At 42.5% G+C, this 26,664-nt stretch overlaps 1 protein-coding gene across 5 annotated transcripts in view; it reads left to right on the forward strand.

Annotated features, from left to right (window-relative positions):
• The window catches only part of TMEM161B (transmembrane protein 161B), an 83,138-nt gene that overhangs the window by 21,269 nt on the left and 35,205 nt on the right, over window positions 1-26,664 (forward strand). For 2 of the 5 annotated variants that reach the window (XM_030565864.1, XM_030565863.1), the window contains exons 2-5: window positions 4,531-4,634; window positions 10,725-10,808; window positions 13,998-14,095; window positions 15,845-16,001. In XM_030565864.1, the coding sequence (XP_030421724.1) occupies window positions 4,531-4,634; window positions 10,725-10,808; window positions 13,998-14,095; window positions 15,845-16,001 (443 nt within the window). Of the gene's footprint in view, window positions 1-385; window positions 2,170-4,530; window positions 4,635-10,722; window positions 10,809-13,997; window positions 14,096-15,844; window positions 16,002-26,664 lie in introns of those variants that run through there. The other 3 variants (XM_030565862.1, XM_030565865.1, XM_030565866.1) reach the window with 3 other exon arrangements.

A 26,664-nucleotide genomic window follows, 5' to 3' on the forward strand; every position in this document is an offset into this window, starting at 1 on the left:
AAATGCTGATGGAACTTCTCCTCAAGATAGTAACAAATTCAAAGGATGCGGGACTTAATAAGCAGATGAGGATAGGGGATTTTTTGCACAATGGGAAGTTGTCAGGCCCACTAGGAAATGTTCAGAGCAGGGACTTGATTTCAGAGAAGGTTTTATTTGCAACTAAGCTAAAGGGAGCCTCAGTCACTGAGTATTCAGAGGAAGTATGTTGTTCAGTCCTCCTTTTGTTAAAGTAGAATTTTTTTAGTTCCACATTTATTAAACTGATTTCTTCCCTTCATCTCACCTAATATTTTTATAGTATCTTAACCTATTTGTTTTAAGATGCTTAAATCATATTAAAAGTAATGTATACTTTTTATATATATATGACTCTAACATAGTTAATATATTGAGCAAGAGCTCTGATTCAGTGCCGCTTGGCTGTAGATAAACTCTCAACGTTCAGTTGGAAGACTTGGAGTGTGGGCCCGATGATGTGGAAGCTGTGGGATTGCACATTCTTAGGGTTAGCAGGAGTGTTGATACCAGGGTTCTTCAAGTATAAGCCTGCAGAATTCAGTTTTCTAGGAGGATCATTAGCTTTTCCAGATTGTACCAGGTACTGATAGGTGGTATGACAAGACTACTGATCCACTGCCAGTCTATTCAAGGAGTACAAATCAACTGATGACCTGGACTTATCTGAAGCTTTGAGCTGCTTGTTGAGCCAGATTAAAGGAAAAGATGAAGTACCTGAACTTTTCTTGTTCCAGCCAGAAATGCTGGAGTTTTACTTTGTCGCTTTGGAGTAGCCTGGAAATCACCAAAACCAAGCTGATCATCTGAGAGTGGCCATTCACCTGCTTCACCTGGGGAAAGACACACATGGAAAAATAAATGAATAGTTGAGTCCAGAGTGAGTGAAAGGTCTTACGCAGCAGCAGAAATCCAGATCTGTCCCTGAACTTTTTGCAGTTCCGGAGGGCTATATAACATCTGGCACCACTGCTGGCTATGACAACATCCTTCTAGAGTTCCTGAAACATCTTGGCCCATGTGCTCTTGGCTGGCTTAATTCTTCACAAGGGTCACCAATGAAGGAAGACAGCTGAAAATCTGGTACATGTCAAAAGTTGTTGACCTCCCAAAACCTGGTAAAAACCCTAACCTGGCATCAAGCTATCTCCTGATATTGTTGCTTTCTCTGTCTCTCAGGGTTCTAGAGTACCTAATTTTACAGTGAATAACACTAGAGGTGGAGAGCATCTTGAGTGATGAGCAAGCAGTCTTTCAGTAAGCACATGCAATCAAGTACTTGCTCTAACCACATTAATCAAAAACTGTTTTCAAAGAAATCTGAAAATGGGCATTTATTTTCCTTGACCTCACTGCCACATATGTTATAGTGTGGCACACAGGTCTGCTTGTTAAAACATCAAGAGTTTCCCCCACCCTGGGTTACTGATGCCAGGGAACTGCTCTTATGAGACAGATGGTTCAGGGTGCATGTGGGTGAGAAAACAAGTTCTTTGAAGAAAACGGATGAACGGGTTATGCAAGGGATCTGTCCTAGCCCCAACCTTTTAAAATCTATACATCAGTGATCTGCCACCAACCCAGGTGCGGAAGCTCATCTCTGCAGACAACATGCTGCGGGCTACCAGGCTCAGACTTCCTCTGCGCTGGAGAAAACCCCAGGAGATGATGCTGCAAAGCTGGCCAACTTTTGCAAGACATGGCGCCTTCAGCCTAGCACCAACAAGACAGTCTTTAGCACATTCTACCTCCACCAAGCCACTGCTAAGAGGAAACTAAACATCATAATGAATGGACAGAAGCTGAAGCATGAAGTGTACCCTGTTTACTTAGGCGTGACCCTTGACTGAATGCTACTTACAAAAGTCACCTGAACAAGGCAGTAGCAAAGGTCAATACATGCAACAATCTTTACAGCCAACTGGCAGGTTCGTTCATGGGGAGCAGATGCACCAACCCTATGGACCTCAGTCCTTGCCATCTTGAATTCAATAGCCGAATACTATGTGTGTGCCGACTGACACCAAACTCAACTCAACAATCTGCATCGTCATAAGAACATTCCGACCAACTCATCTTTCATGGCTTCTATCTTTCATTGCTCCCCTTTACATCATGAGGGAGGTGGCAGTTGGCCAACTACTTGAGAAGGTATGTACCAACCCAAGTTTGCCCTTGTTCAATGATCTTTTAGGTCCATCAGCTGCATGTCTTTCATTACAACACCCACTGTGGTTGAGGCTGCCACACCATGATGTGACAGTCCTTGTGACAGGAAAACTGATGCTTAACATTATTCGTCAATCAGTTCCTCATCACAGACCCTACTGCTTACCTGCCCAGCTTTGACCTGCCATGTCTTTAGTGGGTTCTTTATAGCCAATTCTGGACTGGGCAAGGCTGCTGTGTACCAGCAAGCACCGTTGAGATCTTCGAGGAATCCAAGCTGTGGCGCAGATCAAACCATTATACACATGATCGATGAGTAATCAGATTCAGCCCGTGGTCTCTCAGGGCTCCATCTGGCTACTAAGAACACTATTGGTTGGCTCAGCAAATGTGCAAATCCTAAATAAGCAAATTGATATACTCGTATCATAATATTGAACTCATTAATATTTTATTTTACAAGTTATTGGGTGTGCTGCTGCATATTCAAGAACAAAACTGGAATTACAGTTTGTAAAGCATTTAAATTTTTAGTGTAGAACTTTAAGGAAAAGTTATATAGCATGAAAGTTACGTAGAGTGAAATTTTAATTTAAAAAAGCTTTTGTGATCTTATGTGAATTTTTGTTCAAATAGCAAGGGATCAAAACTTGGTCAGGGACAAGAGATAAGAAGGCATTATTAGTCTTGCCAAAGAGTTACAGGCTATGTGGTCAAAGTTTTAGACTTTAAAGTTGTGCCACCCTGATTAACATCTTGCTTTTTCTTTCCTTTCTCCACCTACACCGTCAGTTGTCAAAATTCCAACATGATTTTTTTTATCCCTTGAATCATTAAAGTTGGGAAAAACTGCTTTATGCTGCTTGAAACCTGGAATTCCAGCTTTCTTACAGATACTATAAATTACTTCACAAACCTGCTAGAGCTATCAGTTGTTAAAATCATGTCTGAATTGAAGAAAGCACAAAACCCAAGATGGTAATCTGTGACATAATTTTAAGGTCTGGTATCTTGTGAAATGCCATAATCAGAAATAAATGGCTTGTACCACTAGAAAGTGGAAAAATCCCTGCATTCTTGGATTTCTAGTACTAAGGATCAGAGGCGGATTTACCACGAAACAGTGTGGTGGCATGGGCCCCCCAATGGTGGGGAACCCCCAAAATGCAGGACATATCTCATCTGACAACCTGCCCTTGAGTTCCTGCTGGCGGCGCAGCAGGTTTCAGGCAGGCAGGCTGCCTGCATTCTGTGGCCGGTGGCCCCATGCCGCTTCTGGAAGCCAACGGCTGCTAGCACATCTCTGCATGCCCCCTGGCTGGGGGGCGGTGGCTCCGCATGCTGCCCCGCCTCAGGCAGTGCACAGAGACCTGTTGCCCCTCCCTCCCCCCAAGGGGTGTGCAGTGAAGTGCCAGCAGCAAGGCTAAAGTGGCTCCCTGCCCGCATTGCCTCCCTCTGTGCCACTCAGGGAAGTGGCTGGCATGTCCCTGCGGCCCCTGGCGGGGTGTGTGTGTCTCCACGCATTGCCCCCACCCCAGTCGCTGACTCTGCAGCTCCCATTGTCCGGGAGATGGAGCAATGGGAGCTGCGGGGCTGGTGACTGTGGGCAGTGATGTGCCAACACCACCTGCCACCTTCCCCCTGCCTAGGAGCTACTGCCACAGGGGCATGCCAGTTGTTTTGGGAACTGTGCCACCCAAGGTAAGTGCTGTCCGCTGACCCCTCCTGCACCCTAGCTCAGAGCCCACATCCCACACCCAAACTTCCTCCCAGAGCTTGCACCCCTCATCCCATCCCATACCCCAACCCCTTGCCCCAGCCCAGAGCCTGCACCTAAACTCCCTCCCAGAGCCCAACCCACCACACCCCAACCTCCGCCCCAATCAAGGTATTCACTGTATTGCCATTTACTTCCTGTTACTTATAATATTGGAGGAGGATGAAGGAAAAAAAAAGAATGAAAAACGGGGGGGGTTGGGGAGATAAGAGAGTGTTCTTTCTCTTTGGGTCCTGGGGGTGGTGAGGGGGGCTTGAAAATTAAGCTGCGCACAGGGCTTCACTAATTCTAAATCCGCCACTGCTAAGGATTCATGAGCTGTCAGACAGTTACATTTATTACTGGTCCCATGGCCTAGCAGTACCTTTTTTAGAATAGGTCTAGGACTGAGTATAGCAAGTCTCAGAGCATTTAATGAAACTGATGTAGTAAGGCTCTCGTTTTTAAAAAACAAAACAAAACAAAAAATCCATTCCTTATACTTCCTATGAAAGGTTACTTTTAAAATATAAAAAGTCTGGACTTCAGCATTTTTACATATATTGATTTCACTTATTCCTCCACAGGGTGTGATAGGTGTACAGCTTGTGGTTACCATGGTGATGGCTAGTGTCATTCAGAAGATCATACCTCACTATTCTCTAGCTCGTTGGCTTCTCTGTAGTGGCAGGTAAGATAAACAACTAATTGCTACAGTATATACGGATGTGGTGACGCTTGTTATAGAGTCTAGAAATTGGAAAATTAAACTACGCAGGAAAAGTTTCAACCATTTCCAGCAGAATGCAGCCACTTGCATTATTTGTACCTGATGTAGAAGATCATAATATTATAATATTGATGTCATAATATTATAATATTGATGTCATAATATTATAACATCAATATTATAATATAGTGAAATTCTCATTGTAAAGGGACTGTGTTAAGGTTGTTATACAGTTAAGCGTGCTGTTAGTTGGCTGACAGTTTTTTCTTTGAGAGATGAGCTGTACAATACTTTCTAATATTAAAGTACAGCTTAGTTCTTGCTCTCCCACAGTGATCAACTTTTCTCTGCAATGACAGTGTGCCTAACGATTCCACTCTTGCGTTGCCTTTCATATAAGCAGTATTTAGAAATTTACCAAAAATTCTATTTTCTTACTACTTCATAGGGTGAGATTTGTGTAAATTTCAATATACTGCTCCCTCGCAACAATAGATCAAACAGACACAATGGGTTGCAAAGGGAGCATTCCCAGTATGATTGTTTCCATAATAACTAAAACCAGCAGCTATTGTGAATGTAAATCTTTATCTTAAATTTTAGAAAACTGTAGTTGGCTTATTCTTCCAAAGAAACTCTACATCATTAGAAAATGCTGTACTGTTTCTCATAGAGGGCATTTTCCAGATTTTAACAATAAACTTTTAAGTTACTAGTGAAGTCCCAAATCACTTTTTTTCAATGATTTCTGAGGAAGTATACTTGGATTATGTGTGTGTTCTCCAAGCATCTTACCAGCATTTCTACATGATTTTCCACTACTATTTTCTTCTGCAGTAAAAAAACTCCACTCCCATCCTGTTACAAGGTGGAGTTGTGGGAATTGATAAGGGTAGCAGTTATTTGAGCATAAGGTTGGTGCCAGCTCTGTCCTTGAAAAATAACTAGAGGTCCAAAAGTGTACATATTTATTTATTGATATTTGAGAATGGCCTGTTTAGCTTGTATGCTTATTGGGAGCTGCTGAGTTTCAAGGAAGAGAGGGGAATGATGGTAATTTGCAGGTAGATAACCTAAATTTGAATGGAACTACTAAACTTTTGTCTGTGCAAGGTCTCTCACTGCTAGGTGTTATCGGCAGCATATTAAGCACTAGAGCAGCACAGATTTGAGTGCTCTAAAAATAATTAATGAACTCTTCCATCTTCACTTGAAAAAGGAATTGCCAGTGTGCTGAGTTTTTTGAGTTTTGAGGCTTTCAAATGGCATTCTTTTCTTCCTTTTCCTATGTTCCCGTGAAAAACAAAATACAAATGCAGAAGGAGATGAGTGGGGATTTCTAGAACAAAATAAGTGTCCAAAACACAAGACTTGGTGGTAACGAGGGATCTTTAACTACCCATATATTAATTGGAAAGTAATGTGCAAAACACACTGTCCAACAAGTACACCTCTACCTCGATATAACTCTGTCCTCAGGAGCCAAAAGATCTTACCACGTTATAGGTGAAACCGCGTCATACTGAACTTGCTTTGATCCGCCGGAGTGCACAGCCCTTGCACCTCTTCTCCCCCCCCCCCCCCCCGTTGAGCACTGCTTTGCCATGCATATCTCCATTCGTGTTATATTCAGTCACGTTATATCGGGGTAGAGGTGTAGTTGGAATGTATTTGGGACAACATTTTATTTAAGAAAGTGGAAAAAATAACAGGAGCTCAGCTTTGAGATGATTCTGACTAATGTGGAGGAATTGGTTGAGAATCTGAGGGTGGAAGGCTACTTGGGTGACAGTGATGTCAAAATGATAGTTAATGATTCTAGGTAAAGGAAGGAGTGAGAACAGCAGAATAAGGACAATGGACTTCAGAAAAGCAGACTTTGACATGGGTCCCACAGTAAGGAAATCTAAGGAGAAAGGGAGTTCAGGAGAGATGACAATTTGAGAGACAGTATTAAAGGCACAATAGCAAACTGTACCAATGCAGAGAAAAGACAGGAAGAACAGTAAGGGTATGTCTACACTATGTGCTGATCCAGCGGGTAGTGATCAATCTATTGGGGATTGATTTATTGTGTCTAGTGTAGATGCGATAAAATTGATCCCAAATCGCTCTGCCATTGACTCTGGGACTCCACTGTGGCGAGAGGTGGAAGCGGAGTCGACGGGGAAGCGGCAGCAGCCGACTCGCTGCCTCCTCCCGGCCAGGTAAATCGACCTAAAATATGCCAACTTCAGCTACGCTATTTGTATAGCTGAAGTTGCGTATCTTAGGTCGTCTCCCCTTCCCCCCAGTGTAGACCTAGCCTCAGAGACCAATATAGCTGTAGCTCTGTCATGACCAGAAAATCAAAAAGTGACAACAAGGACAAATTGGCAAGGATGAGAATAAAAGAGTAGCATGACAAAAATCAGAAAGGCTAAGGCACAAAGAGTTCAGCTAGTAAGGGATGTAAATGGAAGTAAGAAGATGCTCTATAAATACATTAGAGGTAAGAGAAAGGCAAAGAATAGTCTCTGTCCATTAGTTAATGGGGAAAGAGACTAAAAATGGATGATGCAAAGAAGGCTGAAGTGTTAAATGCCTATTTTGAGTCAGTCTTCACTGAAAAGGTTAACTGTGACCAGATGCTTAACACAATTAATATTAACCAAGGGGAAGGAACATAGGCCAAATTAGGGAAAGAACAGGTTAAAGAATATTTCAATAAATTAATGTATTCAGGACAGCAGCACTTGATGAAATTCACCCTAGAGTACTTAAGGACAATAAGCAATCTAAGAACCATTAGCGATGATTTTTAAGAGCTCAGGAAAGATGGGTGAGGTCCCAGAGGATTGGAGAAGGGCAAACGTACCTATCTTTAAAAAGGGGAAAGAGGAGGACTGGGAAATTATAGACCAGTCAAACTGATACCCATAAAGATACCAGAACAAATTATTAAACAATCAGTTTGTAAGTACCAAGAAGATAATTGGTGAAAATTAATAGACCACATGGATTTGTCAAGAACAAATCATGCCAAATCAACCTAGTTTTCTTCTTGGCCAGGGTTACTGGCCTACTGGATAAGGGGGAAGCTATAGGTATGATATATGTTGATTTTAGTAAGGCTTTTGAGGCAGTCGCACATGACATTCCCATAAGCAAACTAGGGAAATGTGGTCTAGATGAAATTGCTATAAGATAGGTGTACAACTGCTGAAAAACCATTCTCACAGAATAGTTATCAGTGATTCATTTCAAACAGGGAGGACACTTTAAGTGGGGGTCCCACAGAAAACTGCCATTTATCTGGTACTACTCAGTATTTTCATTCATGACTTGAAGTGCAGAGTGGAGAATACACTTACTAAATTTGTGGATGGCATGAAGCTGGGATGGATTGCAAAATGATTTTGATAAGTTGGAGAGTTGGTCTGAAAGGAATGTGTTTTGCAAAGTAGTACACTTAGGAAGGAAAAATCCGATGCACAAGTACAAAATGGGGAATAGCTGGCTAGGTGGTAGTACTGCAGAAAAGGATCCGGGCATTTCTAGTGGATCACAAAGAGAATGAGTCATCAATATGGTGCTGTTGCAAATAAAGCAAAAGTCATTTCTGTTGTATGTTAACTGGGAGATAACCATTTGTCTCTCCTGAATGCTGGGAGGCATTAGATGGTGTGTGTCTGTGTGCGTCCATCTTGTACTGGGTACCAAACCATAAGAAAGATGCGGAAACATTGGAGAGAGTCTAGAGGAGAGGAACAAAAATAGAGGTTTAGAGAACCTGATCTATGAGGAAAGGTTGAAAAAAGTTTAGAGAAGAAAAGACTGAGGTGGGGACAGGACATAAGTCTTCAAATATGTAAAAGGTCATCATAAAGAGAATGGTGGTCAGTTGTTCTCCATGTTTACCAAAGTTAATATCAGGAAAAAAGTTCTGACTAAAAGATAGTTAAGCTTAACTGTTTACATAAATAATATACTTGTAGATTTAATGTAATATTTGAACAGGAATTGATTTTTTTCAGCTTTTAGTTAATTACTGCTATAAAAGTCCCATATGGAATTCCAAGGGCAACATATGGGTGTGAAGTCCAGCTCCCACCACGTGCTGATAGGCATGTGTAGGACCCATGGATCTTGAGAGGTTTGTTGTAGCGGGTATTGATAACTGTCCCAGTGGAGATGTGTGTGCAGCTTTTGAATTTATGGTGTAGTCTGATGCTGCTTTGAATTGGTTGGGTGTATGTCATCCAGTGCACTAAATGCCCCAGTAACAACTGTCTGGGTGAAACCAGACAATCACTACACTCTTGAATTAACTACTACAGATAAATGATAAAAGACCAACAAACTTTCACCTGTGAGTGAATACTTTTCACAAAATATTCACTTTGTATCTGACTTCTCAGTCTTCATCCTCAAAGGAAACCTATACAACACCTTCAAAAGATGAGCCTGGGAACATAAATTAACTGCTAGATACCAAAAATCATGGACTCAATAAACTCACTGGATTTATGGCTCAATACAACAATCTAGAATCTCCTAACCCTCCTTTTTCCTATGATTGCATAAGTATTAACTGCCCATTTCATCTTGAATGGTCTTTTACATCATTTTATCTCCGTATGGTAGACAATCTGTTCCACCTTGCATTTAGTTGTGACAATGAGTACCTTTCACAGATGGTGTGAAAATTTCTCTTTCATCAACAGAGATTGGTCCAATAAAAGATACTTCCTTACCCTCCTCATTTCTCTAATATCCTAGAAACAACATAGCTACAACAGCACTGCAGTTAATTGTCATAGTATTCGTTCCTAAAGTAAATTCAAGAAATATCCTTCCTTCTGTCAATCAGCAAAGTCCAGTCTTGAGGAGCTCTGACAGTCTTAGGGAAGAGAAGTCATGTTTCTTGTATTGAGATTTGCCAGGAAGCTGCATGAGTATTGATATATACATTCACCCATATTTTATATATTGGTTATTTTAACCTTGGCCATTTTTTTCTGGCAGAAGTCAGGGCTGTAGTGCCCCAGGAAAGATGGAATATCTATATAATATACTTTGTTTTAGGTGTCCGTATTTAAAGGATGCTTCTGCTTCCCACCCTGCAGGCACATAGCTATGAAAATCCCATTGTAATGGATCTGCGGACCTGAGCACAATAAAGAATAGGAAAAATTGTCCATTTTTTTTTTCTTTCAAGTAATGAGGTCCACAGATCTGGCCTGCCCTGTAGACAAATTGCATCATCCAGAATAAAGATGGAAATTGACATCCTATTCCCTTGCTGTCACTGACCAACCGATCTGATTCTGACTCCTAATTACAGTCAGTCTGGAGTAACAGATCTGTGGATCTTACTACTTTAAGAAAAGAAACTTTAAAGCAAGTGCAGATACATTTTTCCATTGTGGTGTTTTCTTTAATACTTAGGCTCTCCTGCTCCTCCCCCACCCCCAAAGCCTCAACATTTCAGAATGAAAATGTGGCTGCTGTATCAGATCCCCACCTGACTGAGAAGGAACTCTTGTGTAAACTTCCTTGTTTCTGGAACTGAAGGACCCAGGGTTCTAGGCAGTTACATCCTATCTGGCACAGAAGATAGGGGTGAGGATCCACATGAGGATTTGGCCAGCTCCATCTTCTCTAATGACAGACATAGCTATTCCAATTTCCTCCCTTTAGATGAGGTCTTTATTGCTATATTTGTAATGTCAATTTAAACCAGTTCAGTGTTTTAATGTGTAATGGAGCTTTTCTTGTAAAATTTAAGACTGTCAATGCATTCTCTTACTAACTCGAGGATCTGAGCAACTTAAATACTTGTGTTTGTTTGGAAAGTTTTTTCTGTTCCCCTCAAAAAGAAATGAAGGTTTAGCTATTTCAGGGTTCAGTTTCCTGCCACTCCCCCTCTCCCAAACACAGAGGTAAAGTATTTCCTTGAAAAACAGCAAGGAGCAGATGCTTTAATCTGTAACTTACAACTCTCACTTAAATATGAGAGTTTAATTGCTCTTCTTCATTTTGTGTTTTAACTTAAAATTTCTGTTTTAGTTTACGATGGTATCAACATCCCACTGAAGAAGAATTACGAATTCTTGCAGGGAAGCAACAAAGGGGGAGAAGCAAAAAAGATAGGTAAATGTTTTATTTAATAATCTTAAGCACTTTCACATACTGCATGCAATGACTTATTTGCCACCTGATTTTGCCAAGACATTCTTTTCTGTGCTAGGTTATAATTATTTTGTAATATAATGTGTAGGGCATTGCTTGAGTGCAAGGTGTGTTGCCATTTGCCCTCTACTTCTGTTTTTAACCTACTTAAAATTTATATTTAATGAACCTGGAAAGTGTTTGGTTCAGTCTTTAGTTTAAAAAAAACTCAAATTTTCCTTTTTTTAAAAAAGGAATTCTGTCAACACATCTTTTCCTCATAGTATCAGTCTCAAATTTCTTGTTGCATTTCAACATTCTGTTTACTTTGTTTGCTGCAACTATGTACTGAATTTGGAGATTGAGATATTCTCTAGTAACTAAAAGGAAACTCATTTTAATATTTTGTTACGAGACCTATTATCTTATAATCATTCACAAACTACATCTGTGGTCTGTTCACCAGATGTGAAAGCAGTCTTTCTGTATTATTGCTTAGCTTAACTTTCTGACTTGTGTTGACATTCAACTTGAAAATCTGTTGCTCACGCAGAAGTTTGAAAATGAAGATTAACAATTTATACAATATTTCTTTCAACTTTTACAGCTCTAATGTTTAAACTTCTGTCATCAATAAGTCTTTCTCTCATTTTGTTATAACAAATTAGCGCAAAAATAACTAAACGTGTAAACTAGTAATATATCAATCTTGATAGGTATTCATATGAATACCTATCAATCATTGATACAGACTTACTAGTAATCTGTAAAATTCCTACACCAAAACTTTCAAGGTTTGAATTAATATTGCTGAACTGTATCTCTCACCAATGCAAACCATAAAAAGCAAGACAAAAAGCAGCTAAGTCATGCAATAACCAACTACTGTCCAATCATTAGTAGTCTTTCTCAACCTGAACTACCTTCTACCATCCCCAGCCTGCATATTTCTCTCATTTAGAAGTCATCATGTGGTTTCAGCCCTGACAGGAAATACAATACACCATTATGTGCATATGTACAAACTTCAGTTTTTTTCTATATAAAAATTGCTACTGAATTTAGTAGCAATCAGTAACACAGTTCACCTAGTCTCAATTTTTTGAAACATGGAAAAAACATCTTGCAGTCACCGTTTGAAACTTGACATGTGCCTATCGTATTTACACACTAATAAAATTGACATACTGTATAACTTATGAAAATCACACCAACCTTATAATAATCATCAGAACATATGAATATATAACCAATAAATGTGGCCGCATGTGTGACTCTGAGTATAGAACAGTTTAGAGGAGTAGAAAAATGGCTTAAACTTGTTTTTATTTGGTGGTTAACAGGAGAACTGGTGTGGCAGGGATCTACATCATCTGACAAGCTGGATCAGGAGTCTCAAACTCAATTTACCTTAGGGCCAGTGCCAATCCTCAGATCCCCCCATAGGGCCAATAATATCACTCATGCCCCCCAGAACCCACCCCCCAAAACTCTGCCCCCACAAAAAACTCTACCCTCCACCTGTCTAAGGCTCTGGAAGGGAGTTTGGAGGGGGGAGGAGATTTGGGTTCTGGGAGAGAGTTTGGGTACAAAAGGGATGAGAGGGGCTCTGGGAGGGAGTTTGGGTGGGGGAGGGGGTCTGGGGTGCAGGTTCTAGAAGGGCATTTGGGTGCTGGTTGCTGGCTCTGGGCTGGGGCAGGTGGTGGGGGTACAGGAGGAAGGGGAGGGGTGCAGGCACTGGGAGGGAGTGTGCGGGCTGGGATGTGTGTGTGGGAGTGCAGGCTCTGGGATGGAGTTTTGGGGCTGGGGGTGTGTGGGGAGGGGGTGCAAGCTCTGGGAGGAGGTTCGGGGGGTGCAACACTTACCTGGAGTTCCAAGGTGGGGTGGGCTGGGGGGCCTCAGCATGTTGCTGCCCCCAGGCATCATCCCTGCAGCTTCCCATTTATCGCAGGGGCGCTCAGGGCAGGGGCAGCGCATAGAGGCACAGCCCCACCCCAGGGCTGCAGGGAGGGGCTGGCAGACATGTGGAGTGAGCAGAGAGATGCTGCTCAGCTCTGCTGTGCTGCCGGGACTCCGGGCCATTGTAAATCGCCTGGGGATGGGGGGGCACCTGGGGGCATCAGGTGGGGCCAAGGGAGAGACCAGGCCCTGGAACTGGTGGAGCCCAACGGGCCACATTGAGGAGGTTCGTGGGCCGCAGATGGTCCATGAGCCGCAAGTTTGAGACTCCTGAGCTGGATTGTACTTGCCAACTATTGCAGCATAACAGGCTGTTGTATTCTAAAGGGGGTATGTCTATGTTGGGGGGGGAAAAAACAAACAACCCAGGCAGCGAGTCTCAGAGCCTGGGTCTACAGATTCAAGCTTGTGTTATGGCGCTAAAAATAGCAGGGCAGACATTCACCCTTAGGCTCTGAGGCTCAGTCTGCTTGCCAGATATCAGAGCCTGAACTCCAGCACGAGCAGGAACATCTACACTACTGTTTAGTGCTGTAGACCTGGGCTCTGAGATTTGCTGCTGCAAGGTTGTGGGTTTTGTTTGTTTTTTTGTGTTTTGTTTTTTGTTTTTTTGCAGTGTAGACATACCCTCTCAGGCTTCAAGACTGCAGAGAGCCATGGTCCCAGTCAGTGTTTGTGTTTTGTTCAGATATTAATACTGTTGAAACCAAATGTTGCCTCTTTTCTTATTGAGCTACAGCCCCTATGTCCTGTGCTGCTGATCCACCCTCTCTTCCAACAACACCAGTTATCTTCAAAGCTGGATAACTGATAATTAATTCCAGTAAATATTTCTCAGCAACTTACAAACTCCAGCTGATGACAGGTGGTATTCTCTCACATGATTTTAACATTGCTTTCTGTCAGTCTCCAGCTGAGATGCCTGAGCCTCAGCTTCAAAGCCTCAGATTGGCATTCCTTGTTAATTTAGATGCGCATGTACAATCAGAATAGTATTTCAGACTTTGACACGGTAAAGCTAATAAACACCCTCATCTCAGTTATTATCTTGATGTGTGTAGAATTTAACTCAAATTACATTTTTATATATAAAAACTTCAAATATGAAAAATGTTCATCATATAACAACTTTTAAAGAGCTTACTATGGAAATCAAGGTAAATTTATAATAGTGAATAGATTTTTGATTAGTTGTGTGCATGGATTTTACAGAAAATATAACGGTCATATTGAAAATAAACCCCTAACCATTCCTAAGGATATTGATCTTCATCTGGAAACGAAGTCAATTACTGAAGTGGACACTTTAGGTAAGATAAATTTTTACAATTGGTTGAATGTTATCCCAAATATATTCTGTGATTACAATATGTTTTTTTCCATCAAGTACATATTATTTGTGATATATACTGGAATATTTTTATGGCTAATGAGAGCGTAAAAACAGAGTTTATTACAAAGAAGGAAATTAGCTGAAAAGCAAGAAGTAGAACTCTTCTCTTGTTCCTTGCTTACTATCTGCATTAAAGAGAAGAATGAATAAGAGAAATCCAGCATAACAGATATATATTGCTACAACAGACATCTCTAGCAATGTAAGTGGACACTGGAAAGGATCAGATCATACACAGCGTACTTGAAAACGTGACAGTATATGGTCATATGCTAGTGTAGGAAGATGAGATACTTGGTGGATGTGGAAAATAAATTTTCTTTACAGATAAAACCAGTAGAAGTACAAGGGCGCTGTGGTGGTGGGGAAACCTAAACATCTCAGATATCTGACATTCTAAAGTAAAATATTTAGAAACCACAAGGAGATGCAAGAGGAAACAAGCAGATGCAAATAACCTCCATCCCAGGAACTTAAGTTATGTCCCTAAAATATCAGGACCATGACACATAGCTATTATTAATAAGACATGTGTTGTGTTGAGAAGGAGAACCCCCACAGAGCTTAAGTTGGCCATTACAGTGATTAAAATGTTTAATCAAAACCAGAAAGACACAATGTTTGTAACTAGCTTGTGAGCAAGGAAAGAATTTACAAATGTCAGTAAGTACGAAATAAGATGACTATTTCTCTAAAGAGCCTTCCTGACAGCAAAGCAAAGTTCTGCTAGAAAAAGGTGGTGATTAGCACATCTGCAGACTTTATACTGTATCATTTAAAAAAAGGATTAAATTATCATGCATTGAAATAACAGAATTACAACCAATTTAGTTGTTTTGATTACAGTTCAATTAAGACAAGTGCTTTGCCAGAAGCCTTTGACTTAGTCTCTGAAGTTGTAAGGTGTGAAAGGGTTAGAGAAGATTAATGTGCATTTCTTAAATTTTAGAGTTAGGAGTTTCACTTCGATGCAGTTGCTGAAGTTGACAGGAGAGAAGTTTTCTCTGTGTAAACCACCTATTATGAGGAGGCATGGCATACCAGTGGTTTCTAGCCAAATAATTTCAGATTATTTTGCAAACCAGCAGAGACCATCAAAATCTGGAAGAATCTTTTGATTTTTAGAAGAGTGAGGAGCAATTCCACACACAATGTTAAGCATACTTTACAGTTAAATTGTTAAGCACTTAGATGACAAAATTAATGTAGATAGAACCCAAAATATTTGCTACTTTGTCTTGAATTGCAGCTGGAAATAAATTGGAAGTCATTTCATATTTGGAATTTAAGTGCAGGACTCTCCTTTCAGAAAGCATCACTAAGCAAGCAGTGCATAAAACCTGCATACTAAATAATACTTCATAATACTTGAACTTTCTGCATTAGATGAGGTCTCTAAATGGAATTCACGTGTTAACCCTGTGTACTTTGTGTTACAATAATCCAGTCCAGAAGTGAAAAAGGCCTGGATAAATTACCAAGTACAGAAGAGCAAAAGCACTGTTTTGCTGCTGCTTTTGCTACTTGAATATGTTAGATCTGCTATATGTTAAAGAAACTTTAAGAATATTTTCTTTTAATCACATGATCCCTCTTTCATTTTGTCATTGCTTGCCTTAAAACATTTCACTTATGCTTTTGGTTCCTGAAAACCTTTATTTTTCAGCATTGCATTATTTTCCTGAATATCAGTGGTTGGTGGATTTCACAGTTTCAGCTACAGTGGTGTACTTGGTAACTGAAGCCTACTACAGTTTGATGAAGCCCTCGCAGGAAATGAATATTAGCATAGTCTGGTGTCTGCTTGTTTTGGCTTTTGCCATGTATCCTTTGCGGTGTTCCTAAATCATTTTATTTACTATTTTTCAAATGATAACTTGTATCCCCTGTAATTTGCAGATGGTAATAGTGGATTGTTTATTGCAGAATTAACATTTGGAAAAGGATCCTGGATGCCAGTGACATTATCTGTGCATTCTGCGTTCAATAGTTTGTCCTAATACCAGATTGTGTTCATGAGTGTGTGACTTTTACTTCATTTTTTGATAAAAGGGAAATGTTAATGCTGACTTGTAAACCTGCAATATCAGCCTTGTCACAATGTTGTAGTATTTCTGAACTAACTTTGTTTTGCTGAACTATACAATCAAGGAGAAAAGGTACAAAAAAGATGGCAGCAAAAATCTTAGTGTTAATATGAGCAGAACGATATGTCCAGCTGCCATATAAACAAGTCTATTAATTGCTGCTGGAGGCAGGTTTGAAGGAGAATGTAATGTTGAGAATAGGAATCAGTCATTTGAGTCATCATAGGGAGTCATTTGAGAGGTAATAGATTAGGAAGTGAGAAGGAGTGTAGACAGATGAGAGCAGTGGGTATGATATTGTACAGAACTTCAGAGATGAAGAATTGAACATTATATAGAAGTATAGTGAAAACTATGCAGAGGCATATAATGTCAGAACAGCTAGAGAGGTAGCTAACTATTTGGTTATGCTGGAGCAGGTGAATGTAAGAGACAGGAATGCATGAGGTAGGTAGTTGCAATAGCCAGTGAGAAATGACCAGGTTTTTACTTCTAGGGAATGGAGAGGAAACAGTTGACTTTAGAGATGGAAGGTGACGAAGCACCTGACTTGCGTGAGAGCCTGATTATGAAGGGAACAGAGCCAGAGGTGAGTTAGGAGGCAAACTGAATGACTTCCTTGCTGTTCCAACATCTACTAGCCAGATATTGAAAGCTGCTATGGTAGGATTAATACCAGATGGATACTCCATGGGAGTTCCTGTTGTGACCCATCCTTGGTATCAGTGCCAGCTAATAGGTGTCAAGTAAAACTTTGGAGCCCTGTTAATGAGCTGGCACAACCTTTGCATCTGTATAGGTTCTGCTTATCTATGTCTGTTAATAGAATGTATGCCTTGATTGTACTGATAAGTTACCCAATATAGCCTGAAAAACAGATGAGATCCAGAAAACATTTGCAGTCAGTTACTAGCTGGATTGTCATCCTTGGAGGAGCTTGCTTTGTTAGCATAGTACTTGTAAAGCAGGGATTCAATTAATGTAAAGATGATGCAATCTCATTTTGTTGTACCATAAAATATCAATATTTGACTTATCCAGTTTAGGTCTAATGCATATTTATGCAGGTTTTAAAATAGGCAAAATTACCTTGCTTGTTTCTTGGCCACATGTGCACTAGAAATATGAAACCATTTCCCTGGTTTTTAGGGAAGGAAGAAGAGGGGAAACTAGTTGTATATACCTTACCTCAACTGGGAGAGCAGAGGTGAGGAAGAATAATCTGCGTTTGGGCACATTATGAAAGAATGGAAAGTGGCAGCAGTCCACTTCAAAGACTTTTCTCCACTGGCTTTCACACTGTCCAAGGCATGGTACTGTCTTACTAGAAAGTAATTAGAAAGCAATGTCTAGTCGTCATGCAACTTTAATGATGCTGTAGCTAGGATAGTAAGTCTTTACTTTGATTTTTATAAATAATTTGGATGTAAATCTTAATATAACTGTTATTTATATTAATGATTCAGTTTAAAGCAGGGGTAGGCAACCTATAGCATTTGTGCCAAAGGCAACACGCGAGCTGATTTTCAGGGGCACTCACACTGCCCAGGTCCTGGCCACCGGTCCAGGGTCCTCTACATTTTAATTTAATTTTAAATGAAGCTTCTTAAACATTTTAAAAACCTTATTTATTTTACATACAGTAATAGTTTAGTTGTATATTGTAGACTTACAGAAAGTCACCTTCTAAAAATGTTAAAAGGTATTACTGGGACACAAAACCTTAAATTAGGGTGAATAAATGAAGTCTCGGCACACCACTTCTGAAAGGTTGCCGACCCCTGGTTTAAAGTATACAGAATATGCATATCCCAGGCTATAGGTGCCCTGAGTATTAAAAAATAAATAAATAAATAAATAAAAAATCTGTGATAGAAGAAAATGGAGAAAAAATAACATCACTACACATGTAACCCAACCCTTATCCAGCGAAGGTAACACAACTAATCATATCCCTAATTCTTCAATGACCTCTTTGCTCCATAGACCTCATCCTTCTCAATACCTTAACCAAAAACACAGGGTTTACAGCACCTCCGTAAGGCTTGTTATATTTGAGCTATTGTAAGTTGAAGGGGTAGTGGATTTCAGAACTTGAGGAGCTTTCAGATAGAATGTCCTGTGACAAGCTCCTCTTTCAAAGGGAGCACCAGCTCATACTTTTCTGCTGACCATAATTGTGAAAGTATTGTGTGACCTGCCTATCCCTGCCTGCCTTCCCCATTTTGGCCCTTATTGGTCAAAACCAACACCTTAAACTGTATCTGGACACCAATGTAGTTAGTGTTTAAAAAAAAAAAAAAAGGTTTCAGGTGCTTGGGCAAAGATACACCCCTTAACATGTAGGTGGCTACATTCTGGACTAGCTTCATTTTTCCAGATAGTTTTAAGGAGTAGTCCATGTATGTATATTGGAGAAGTCATAGGTGATGGAGGTGTGGATTATGATGGCATTTGAGATAAGTGGTTGCAACCTTCTGTTCAGATGCAGGTGATAAAACACAGACATGGTTGCAACTTCCATTCCATCTATGAACAAGTGTAAAGCCAACAAAAACCGCAAGTTGCATTTATGGGAAACAAATGATGGACATGCATATTTTCAGTCTTAAAGGTGCACACAACCATTACTCAAGTATCAGAGAGGTAGCCGTGTTAGTGTGGATCTGTTAAAGCAGCAGTGTCTCCTGTGGCACCTTATAGACTAACAGACATATTGGAGCATGAGCTTTTGTGGATGAATACCTACTTCGTCGGATGCATGGCCATTACTCTAGCTGCTGGATATTTACCCCAACATTTCTAAGTTTTATCTGGATTCAGACTCACTCAAGCACTGAAAGAGATGCTCTAATTGCACTCCAGATTGGATGCGATGGAAATGAAGAGCTGGCATCATCAGCATATTGAGTGCCTTAGCCCAGATTTCCTCAGTAGGCTTCCTAAAAGACCTCAAACACAACAAGAAGTGTGGCATAGAAGAAACTTTCCAGGACCTGTATGCTAAAGCTCATGAGGCAGAAGAGCTATTACTCTCTGGGTTTCCTTTAAGAGGAAGGAGTGAAACCAGTAACAGACAGCACCTTCCAGTCCCATGAAGATCTACAAGTGATTTAATAACTTCAGGGTTAGTGGAATTGAAGGTGGTGATAAATCTAATATCAGCATGAACACCTGGTCTTTATCTACTTCCCAGGGGAGATCTTTGGTCCTTCTGATCACACTCTGTGCCATAACCAAATCAAGATTGACACAGGTCAAAGTCCAAGGAATCAAGATACTGTGAGTTGACGCATCTTTTACAAACTTAAGCAAAAAGTCACATATCTTCCCAGTTATGTGCGACTGGGAAGATAGTGTGAAGTTTTTTTTAAGTATAAACTGCACACATGCTTCCCAAAAAGGGAATGAGCATGTCCACTAGTAAAGGACTCAGTACTTCCCTACTGGCTTCCAGAGAATGCTGGCCATTTGCCCCTTCCCCTCCATGGATGCAGATTGATCCAAATCCATTTGGTATTACCTGAAAAGTATCATGAAATTCCCTTGCTTTGGGAGAGATTGTCATTAGCAATAGAATGGAGACAGCTTTCAGTCTGTGAGGGTGGACCACCAAAATGGATCACTTGCCCTGACAAGAGCAGTGAACCACAACCTCATTTGTTCTATGGAATATCTATAATATCTCGCCCTTCAATGTCTAATCTTTTTTAAAAAAAAAAAAATAGATCCCCACTTGAGCCCAAGGGTGAGCCACCTAAAACAATTCCGTGGTCACAGCGATGGATATAAAATCCTCAGCCAACTCGGAAGACCTATGTCTTTAGTCACTGAGCATATAGAGGCTCCCTTGCTGAAGTAGTGAAGAACGTCATCCTCTCAGGGAATTTGCACTGCTAGGATAGTTGGACTACACAATTAGCCCAACATAAACTTACTTCAGCTCTCATACTAAATACTATGTCTATCAGCTCTAGCTCTAGAGTAGGAGAATCCCTAGATTTTTAGGTGGGATGTGAAAAGCAGAGCTGCACAACCTCGTCAACTACCCACCTTCAGATCATGCTGCACTGACTAGCCAGCAGAAGCTAGCTATGTCAGAATTGGACAGCGTTTGTCATCTAGCCGAGTTTGTTATACATGAAAGGCTCTGTGTTCTTATTCTTAAAATACCATGTTTTTTCAGTGCTTCGCCACTGACTTAGTATTCTTTGTTTCATATTATTGAATGCAGTCTTTATCTTTCATTATATCCACCCAAGTAATAAAAAACAAAACAAATGACACTAAGATTAGATATTTCAATCTAGATTTCTAGATTTAAATCTTCTCCTAGCTTGTTTTCCTTTACTAACAAACAAAGGGACCAAGGATTTAAAGGCCTTGTAATTAAATTCTATTTCTACAAACTTCCATAGCTCTCATCATCTGACAGCTTTGCTACCCTCTTGGCTTGTCTACGGTGGTCACTGAAGGAATGCTGCTCTACACCAGCATATAAGAACGGCTATTCTGGGTCAGACCAATGGTCCAGCTAAACCACTTTCCTCTGTCTGACAGCGGCTAGTGCCAATTGCTTCAGAGAATGAACAGAAAAGAGCAATTTTAAGTGATCCATCCCTCACTGTCCAATCCCAGCTTCTGCTAGTTAGAATTTAGGGATACCTAAACACCTCCAAGGCAGAGTACAAAGGCTATTGGAAGTGATCACCATCCGATGCTGGACCCTGAACAGAGTCCACCAAATAATACCTCACCCCCAGATTGACCCAGAAACCCATCTGTTGAAAGCTGCCTTAAAGCTACGACTCTAATTCCTGATGAAATCCACATTTTAAAAAAAAATTTCCCTGGCCAGGGTAAAGTTGTCCTCATAATTTTTTTACTATCCTCCACATGACATTGTCATGCTGAATCTCACCTGACCCTACATCAGAATTTAGGGAAATACGACGCGTACTAATACTCTTGCTTTTTCCCGATCACAGATATCCAGATCCGGTGAAAAGCACCCCCATCACACTGGAAAACGTTGCCAGCAATAACTCAGTGCCATGCTGCTCAACTATTTAAAAAAAAATAAGTAACTTAACCAGGCAAAAAAGCCAAATTCTAGTCCCTCTCTGACTATGTGAGATGTTGTAAAATATCGTGACAAGCTTTCAAAAGAGAATATTTGATGGAAATAATTATACCACAGTTGCATGAAACTCCAAGACACAAATGAAGTTTTAAAATGTTTAATATATGGTTGTCGTCTTATATCAGATTCCTAAGGTGATGATGATCTGCTTATAAGCCACATTGTTTTATACAAGCAAGCTGTGCTTTAGGAAGATTGTAAATTGTAAAACAAAACTGCTGACCCTAGGGGGTTTGGGTTGTAGTGGGTATGGTATTGAAATTTTTTTAGTTTAGCTATACTTTTCCCCTTTATCTAGGTTTTTTTTATACCATACATCTACATGTGATCATATCCTCTTAACATACTGCAATATACACTTTAAGGGACTGTTGTTTTGATACATAAGAAAATTATGTGCAATGAATATTTTTGAATGCTATAAGTCGTCTCTACACATTTAAATATAATGTGGAAATCAGCATATGACTGGAGTCCATTAAATGGAACTCCTGTGTGCACTGTTACAATTATACATCTGCAGTCAACCATTACAGTTGAGGAGTAGACTATATATAGTTCTCTATCTCTTCTCTTCCTTTTTGAAAGATCTTAGCATGTGCATGGCTCTGCTTATCTGCAGAGTTTGCTTTCAGAAAGAGAATCTGGAGAAGTATTTTTATTTGGACTAGTGGGTGGGAAAAAGTGTAAAATTGCTGATTGCTTTCTGTAATAATTTTATAGATGGTCCCAAATTATCATTTGCTCACCTCTTTTTAGTGGTTGTGTATTGGCTATAAAGAAAATTTTTTAATGTTGTAGTCTAAGAAGAAGAAAAAAGTCATAAAGTTTTAAGTTAAGGTAAAACTTTTAAAACAAAAGCAAATCCTGTATGGGATCGGGGGAAACAGTTTAAATACTGGAAATAATAGAAACATTAAAGTTACTTGGGGTGGTATTTTAGCTTTGACCTACCATTGAACATGTATTCCATCATATATGGCATACCTACGTGTGCAAAGTATTTTCAAATGTCCTTCTTAAGCGAGTATGTCTGGCAGTTCATCCATCCATCTTGATATATAGACGCATGTTAAATCCCATATATTCTTGAAGTTTGCATATACACCTTAAGAAATCTGCAGCAGCTTGCAGACATAGAAATATGGCCACTGTAGTTTATGTAGCATGGTAAATATCCAGTGCACAAGGGTATTACAAGGATTAATGTCTGTAGCTACAGGAAACCTGACCTTTGGAGATAGTAAAGGTAACTGGTTTATATGACGTAAGGCAGCAGTTCACAAACTATGGGGTAAGCCTCCCAAGGGAGGTGTGAGCCGTGTGCTTTCTTTTCTTTTAAAAAGGGCTCATGCAGAGGGGCCGTAAACACCTGGAAGGTGGGGATAAAGGGAACAGCCATAGCCCACCCACTCTTCTTCGAGTGCTTGCTCATATCCATTCAAGTTAGGTGTGCGCGCGCTGCGTGCACGTTTGTTGGAAGATTTTTACCCTAGCAACACTCGTTGGGTCGGCTGGGTCGCCCCCTGGAATGGCGCCACCATGGCACCGGATATATACCCTGCCGACCCAACCGTTCCTCAGTTCCTTCTTACCGCCCGTGTCGGTTGTTGGAACAGTGGAGCATGGCTTAGCTGTCCTCCACTTCCCTAGCTACTCGTAGTTTCTTCGATATCTTTGTTGTATATAGTTGGAATTTATATAATTACAGTTAGTTTGATAGTTTTTTAGATAGTTAGCGTATATAGTTAAGCGGGATTTGGGCATTAGCTGCTTCCCCGCGCCTGGTGCCCGGGGCCCATGCCCGTTTCACCGGGATTCAAACCTTGCTCGGCCTGCCACAAGACGATGCCTACAGGAGATCCCCATGACTCCTGTCTCAAGTGCCTCGGGGAATCGCACATTACAGATAAGTGCCGTATTTGCAAGGCATTGAAGCCAAGGACAAAGAAAAAGAGAGACTTTCGCCTAAAGAATCTCCTCGTGGAGGCAGCTCTGAACCCTCCACCCTCGTCACCGAGCGCTGAGCACTCTGCTAGAAGCGCTCCTCCGGCACCGGACTGTGCCAGCACCGCTAAGACGCCGCGGCACTGGCCATCTCCGGCGCAGGGAAGTGCTCGGCACGGATCTCTCCCCGAAACTGAGGAGGTTGAAGTCCTCCACTACCTCTGTGCCTTCTGCGCTGCAGACGCAGCCTCATTCGGACTGCCTGGCACCTACACGTGCCGCGGCACTGACTGCTGCGGTACCGTTGACTCCAGTCCCGCGGGGGCCGTCGAGTCTGGTCCCTGAGAGCTCCCTGCTGAGGCCTGTGGTTGAGCTTACAGTCCCCTCTACACCAGAGACATTCTCCACAGTCAGGGACCTCATAGCTATGACGGAGTCTGTCCTGCCTCAACCCTCGGCACTGCTGGTGCGGGTATTACACTCAAAAGGCAACCAGCCCTAATGAGACTGCCTTCAGTCGACCCAGCAGATCGTCACCAATCACGATCCAGGTCCCGGCGCAGTTCGTGGTCCCATCGACGATCACGGTCCCGACGCCGCTCGCAGTCCCGGCATCGCTTGCCTCTTCGGTACCGGTCGTACTCGCAGCATAGATCGACGTCTCGGCCTCCGGCTTGATACTTGTGGTACCGCTCCAGCTCCCAGCACCGGGACTCTCGCAGCCTTTCCCAACGCAGACCTTTGAGATCCAGGTCGACCTCCCGGCACCGTGCAGGTCGCAGGCCCCGATCTCGTTCTCGATATCGATATGGCTCCAGGTACTGATCCCCGGTGCTGAGGAGATCAGCAACGGCGAGAGAGGAGGACTCTTACCAGGATCTTTCAGCCCCTCCCTGGCTGTCCCGGCACCTGTCCGTGTCTTCGCAGGTGGACAGTTTGTACACCCAGGACAGAGACTCCGATGTGCCTGCCAGGATATTCCACGAGCCCCAGTCCCAAGATCATGGCCCTCACCAGTGGGCATTCTGGACACCATGGGCATATCATCAGGCCCAAGGTGCACATCCAGGCCCATCTCACTCTGCCACATCGGAGCACCGGGTGCCGGAAGCCACTATAAGCTGCCCTCCTCCTCCTCCTACTTCAGAGGAAGTGCCTGTCCAGCCACAAGACTCCCAGATCCCAAGGGAGACAGAGGCTGGCCACCAAGAAGAGACCTCAACTGACCCGCTTGTCCTTGGTCTATCCTCATCCTCCTCCCCTGACGAGGCGGTAGCTGGAACATCATCTGTAAGCCCTCTGCCAGTTGACCTGAGGGCCCACCAGGACTTCCTCAGGCATGTGGCACTAAATATAAACTTGCAAGTCGAGGAGGTCCCGCAGGTAGCAGACCCAGTGGTGGACATTTTATCATCTGATGCCCCCACGAGAGTGGCCCTCCCCTTTATCCGGACGATCCAGGCCAATGCCAACACAATCTGGCAGTCTCCAGCCTCTATCCCACCTGCTGCCTGGGGAGTGGAACGTAAATATATGGTGCCCTCCAAGGGCTACGAATACTTATACATCCATCCTCCTCCCTGCTCCCTCATTGTCCAGCCTGAGAGAGAACGCCATGGCCAGCAGGCCCCAGCCCCAAAATCAAATGATGCGAGGCGCATGGACTTGCTGGGGCGCAAAGTCTACTCTGCAGGGGCACTCCAACTCTGTGTAGCTAATCAGCAAGCCCTCCTTAGCTGCTATAACTATAATACCTGGGCGGCAGCACACAAGTTTAAGGAGTTGCTCCCACAAGACTCCCGGCAGGAATTTGTGTCCCTCCTAGACGAAGGAAAAAAGGTGGCTAGAACTTCCCTCCAGGCTTCCTTGGACGCAGCGCACTCTGCAGCCAGGACCCTAGCCTCTGGAGTTACTATGAGACGTATCTCATGGCTGCAAGTCTCAGGCCTTCCCCTGGAGCTCCAGCATACAATCCAGGACCTCCCCTTTGAAGGGCAAGGCCACTTCTCTGAAAAGACAGACCCTAGGCTGCAAAGCCTAAAAGATAACAGGGTCATTATGCGCTCACTAGGCCTGCACACGCCAGTGACTTAGCGCAGGCCCTTCCGCCCCCAGCCACACTGCTCTTACCCTCAGCCTAGACAGAGGCAGGACTTTGCCAGAAGGCGGGGTAGAACCGGTCGTCGGAGGCAATCAGACACCCAAGGGGGCCAGAACCAAGGTCCCTCCAAACCACCCACAGGGCCAAAACCCACCTTTTGAAGGTGCGCCCAAGGACAACGTACCAGTTTCGTTAAAGGCTCCGTTCCCTCCTTTCTCCAACCGCCTCTCCCTTTTCCTCCCTGCATAGTCCCAGCTAACGTCAGATCGCTGGGTCTTACGCATGCTGGAATTTGGGTACCACCTCCAATTTATTTCACGCCCCTCCTTCCACCCCCCTTCCTCGTCCCTCTTCAGGGACCCCTCTCACGAGCAATTCCTCCTTCAGGAGGTGCAGATGCTCCTTGCCAAAGGAGCCATAGAGGAGGTACCAAAACACAAAAGGGGCACAGGGTTTTACTCCCTCTACTTCCTAATCCCCAAGGCAAAGGGGGGTCTCAGACCTATCCTGGATCTGCGGGAACTCAACAAATTCATGATAAAGTTGAAGTTCCGCATGGTATCCCTGGGGACCATCATCCCATCTCTGGATCCCGGAGACTGGTATGCCGACCTCGACATGAAAGATACATATTTTCACATAGCCATCTACCCTCCTCATAGGAGGTACCTCCAGTTCGTAGCTAACCACCAACATTTTCAGTTCGCAGTCCTACCATTCGGCCTCTCTACAGCCCCAAGAGTATTTACGAAATGCATGGCTGTAGTCGTCGCCCACCTCCGCCGCTGTTGGATACACGTTTTTCGTATCTAGACAACTGGCTCGTCCGAGGGACCTCCGAGGCACAAGTCACACATCATGTCGGCATTGTCAAGGACCTTTTCCTACATCTAGGCCTGATGATCAATGTGGAAAAATCCACTCTGATTCCCACTAAGTGGATAGACTTTATTGGCGCCACCCTGGACTCCAATCTCGCCAGAGCCTGCTTACCGCTTCCCCGGTTCTAGGCAATGGTGGCCATCATCCAGAGCCTGCAAGCTGTTCCGTTGACTTCGGTTCGCACTTGCCTCGGTCTCCTGGGTCACATGGCGGCCTGCACGTTTGTGATGAAACACGCCAGACTGCACCTCCGTCCCCTCCAATCGTGGCTCAATTCACTGTACCGACCAGGCAGAGATGCCATAGACATGATAGTCACCATTCCC

The sequence above is a fragment of the Gopherus evgoodei genome, chromosome 6, assembly GCF_007399415.2.
Source record: "Gopherus evgoodei ecotype Sinaloan lineage chromosome 6, rGopEvg1_v1.p, whole genome shotgun sequence".
NCBI lineage: Eukaryota > Metazoa > Chordata > Testudines > Testudinidae > Gopherus > Gopherus evgoodei.